The 2954-nt window shown below is 33.1% G+C and overlaps 1 protein-coding gene across 1 annotated transcript; it reads left to right on the top strand.

Annotated features, from left to right (window-relative positions):
- The first annotated feature begins 214 nt into the window (after window positions 1-214).
- On the top strand, window positions 215-2087 carry LOC131637179 (bifunctional dTDP-4-dehydrorhamnose 3,5-epimerase/dTDP-4-dehydrorhamnose reductase). Its single transcript, XM_058907769.1, has 2 exons — window positions 215-775; window positions 1468-2087. Exons 1-2 carry the CDS (start codon window positions 326-328, stop codon window positions 1915-1917), a joined length of 900 nt encoding a protein of 299 aa, XP_058763752.1. The 5' UTR covers window positions 215-325; the 3' UTR covers window positions 1918-2087.
- The last annotated feature ends 867 nt before the right edge of the window (window positions 2088-2954 follow it).

Raw genomic sequence — 2954 nt, 5'->3', positions numbered from 1 at the left:
AATGAGGCATTAGAAAGACGCTACCTATGAAAGAAATAAATTAAATACAAGAAAGTTCAACTTAATCCATCAAATAATAATTACAATTATCATTTTCACTTTATTTTTAATCCATATTTTTTACTTATTCTTATACAGCACTCACGTTAATTTCACTCATATTAACTGTGTACTTGATCGATTCTCCGTGTTTATTATATATAGAAACATCTATCAAACCAGAAAAAGGCACAAACCAATAGGGATCGAGTCGAGAGCAGAGGCACAGATCTAGCACCACCATCTCCCTTCTTCTCGCTCCTCCCACTTTCTCTCTCCCCACATCATGGGATTCCCATCCAACGGTTCGGATGAAAAGTCCCTCAAGTTTCTAATATACGGTCGCACCGGCTGGATTGGCGGACTCTTGGGCAAGCTCTGCACAGCCCAAGGGATCCAATTCGAGTACGGGTCGGGCCGTCTCGAGAACCGATCCTCCCTGGAGTCTGACTTAGCGGCGGTTAAGCCAACACATGTCTTCAACGCTGCCGGTGTTACGGGCCGACCCAACGTGGACTGGTGTGAGACGCATAAGGTGGAGACTATCCGGGCTAATGTGGTGGGGACGCTTACTCTTGCTGATGTGTGCCGTGAAAGGGGACTTGTTGTTATTAATTTTGCTACTGGGTGTATTTTTGAGTATGATGAGGGGCATACTCTTGGATCCGGGGTTGGATTTAAGGAAGAGGATACTCCGAATTTTATTGGGTCGTTTTACTCCAAGACTAAGGCTATGGTATGTTTAATGTTTAATGTTGCTAATGATTTGTTATTATTTGATTTGATTTTTTAGTTTCATGGCTATGTTCACTGATTTTGAGTTTTTCTCTTTAAACATGTTTAAGGTTGATGTTTGTATATTATTAGGTGTTTTTGTTATGATTTGATTTTTGAATGGTTTGTTGAGATTGGGAAGATCATGAGTCATTTTCATGTTTTGTTTGCTTACCTTAGATCTGTATTATATAGTAATTAAATGTTTTTTTGGCTAATTTACACGTTTCAGATTTCAATTAGAAATGCTATAAGGAATTACATTTGTGCATTCTGATTTGTTTTATGTATTAATGTTAGTTTCTGTAGTTTGTAAGCTAATTCTGACATTGGATTTCTATCTGAAAAAATCTCCTTGGTTGGTCATGTTGGATCAAGATCAGTGGGATCAAGATCGGATGCATGGTTTTAAATTGCAATCTGCAACCACAATTGTGGCGGCTATATTGCCGATGCAATTGCGGAAGTAACCGCATCTGACCGCAATTGCAACTTGATTTAAAATCATGTGTCCGGCAGCATTAGGAACTTCATCGGACTATTTCACCCATGTTTTTTCAAGTATTTTTGTAAAAAATAAAAAATTACAAACCCCAAAAGTCAATTTACTTAGGATGTAATGGAAAATCTTAACGTTAATGTTTTTCAATTCAGGTAGAGGATTTACTCAGGAACTATGACAATGTATGTACGTTGAGAGTCAGGATGCCTATTTCATCCGATTTATCCAACCCTCGCAATTTCATCACAAAGATATCTCGATATGAGAAGGTTGTCGATATTCCAAACTCAATGACCATATTGGATGAACTTCTTCCAATCTCCATAGAGATGGCAAAGAGAAATCTCACTGGAATTTGGAACTTCACAAACCCCGGAGTTGTTAGCCACAATGAAATCTTACAGATGTACAAAGAATATATCGATTCTGACTTCACCTGGAAGAATTTCACTCTCGAGGAACAAGCCAAGGTGATAGTTGCTCCGAGAAGTAACAATGAGCTAGATGCAGGCAAATTGAAGAAGGAGTTTCCAGAACTGTTGTCTATTAAGGAGTCACTCATTCAGAATGTGTTCAAGCCAAATCAGAAGGTTAAAGCTTGAGGAGCAAGGTTCACAATTTTATAAAATATTATCATTGTTTTCATTATTTGTTTCAGTTTGTGAGGATGCTACAAAGATATGTTGTAACTTTTATTTAATTCAATGTCTGTAATTTTTATTATGTTGTATTTTTATTGACTCCATGAATAAATTAGTTCCAGGTTACTCAAGAGGAATGAAATTTTTGTATGCTTTTGCTTGTATGAATTTTAATTGTATTTGACTTTGAGCCTCAAGCTCTAAGGGCATTATAACCAAGTAAAGGAGAAGAAAAATTATTCCTGGAAATTACTATTTAATAATTCTTGATTTAAAGGGTGCTAGTGCTGTTATTTAAATAATCACCACGAATAGTACAGCTGTTCTTTGAATCAATCGTTAAATGATTCTTGATTTATAAAAACTCATATCATATTCCTTTTAAAAGTCGTGCTAAATAAATATATTGAAAAATGACATCATGCATGATAGAAATATCAAACATATCCCCCGAAATTATCATATCATATTCTCTTTATAGCTTGAGCTTATGGCTAAATCAAATTTTAAATATACTAATTGGCTAGTTTTACAACTTTGCCCCTGTTTGGAGGAAAATTTTAATGGAGGAAAGGTGAGAGAAGGGGAGAGATTTTATTAATTATATGTATGTTTGGTTCAAACGAGGTGAGGGGAGGGAACAGAAAAAATTTTAGTTAAAAATATGTTTGGTTCAAATGATATTCAAAGGTAAAATTTTCATAAATAATTTTTTGAAAATAATATTTCTAATAATGAGTGAATAAAAATTTATAATTTACCACATAACGTTAAAAAAATTGAATATATATATATATATATATATATATATATATATATATATATATATATATATATATATATATATATATATATATATATATATATATATATATATACGAATTATAACTTTCGACACAATTATTATTTATAGGTTGATAACAACTTTTGAATAAATAGAATAAATGAATGGTTTAAAATTTTATATAAAAATATATATAATAGAATACATAACAAAA

This window comes from Vicia villosa, linkage group LG1 (genome assembly GCF_029867415.1).
Source record: "Vicia villosa cultivar HV-30 ecotype Madison, WI linkage group LG1, Vvil1.0, whole genome shotgun sequence".
Taxonomy (NCBI): domain Eukaryota; kingdom Viridiplantae; phylum Streptophyta; class Magnoliopsida; order Fabales; family Fabaceae; genus Vicia; species Vicia villosa.
Note: the sequence above shows the minus strand (reverse complement) of the source record. Positions and strands in the feature narration are given on the sequence as shown.

What these genes read in the sequence shown, in the direction of transcription:
- LOC131637179 (XM_058907769.1), top strand. Translation starts at nt 326, where the DNA reads ATGGGATTCCCATCCAACGGTTCGGATGAAAAGTCCCTCAAGTTTCTA. An exon ending in ACTCCAAGACTAAGGCTATG is followed by an intron (nt 776 to 1,467) that starts GTATGTTTAATG and finishes TTTTCAATTCAG; the next exon opens with GTAGAGGATTTACTCAGGAA.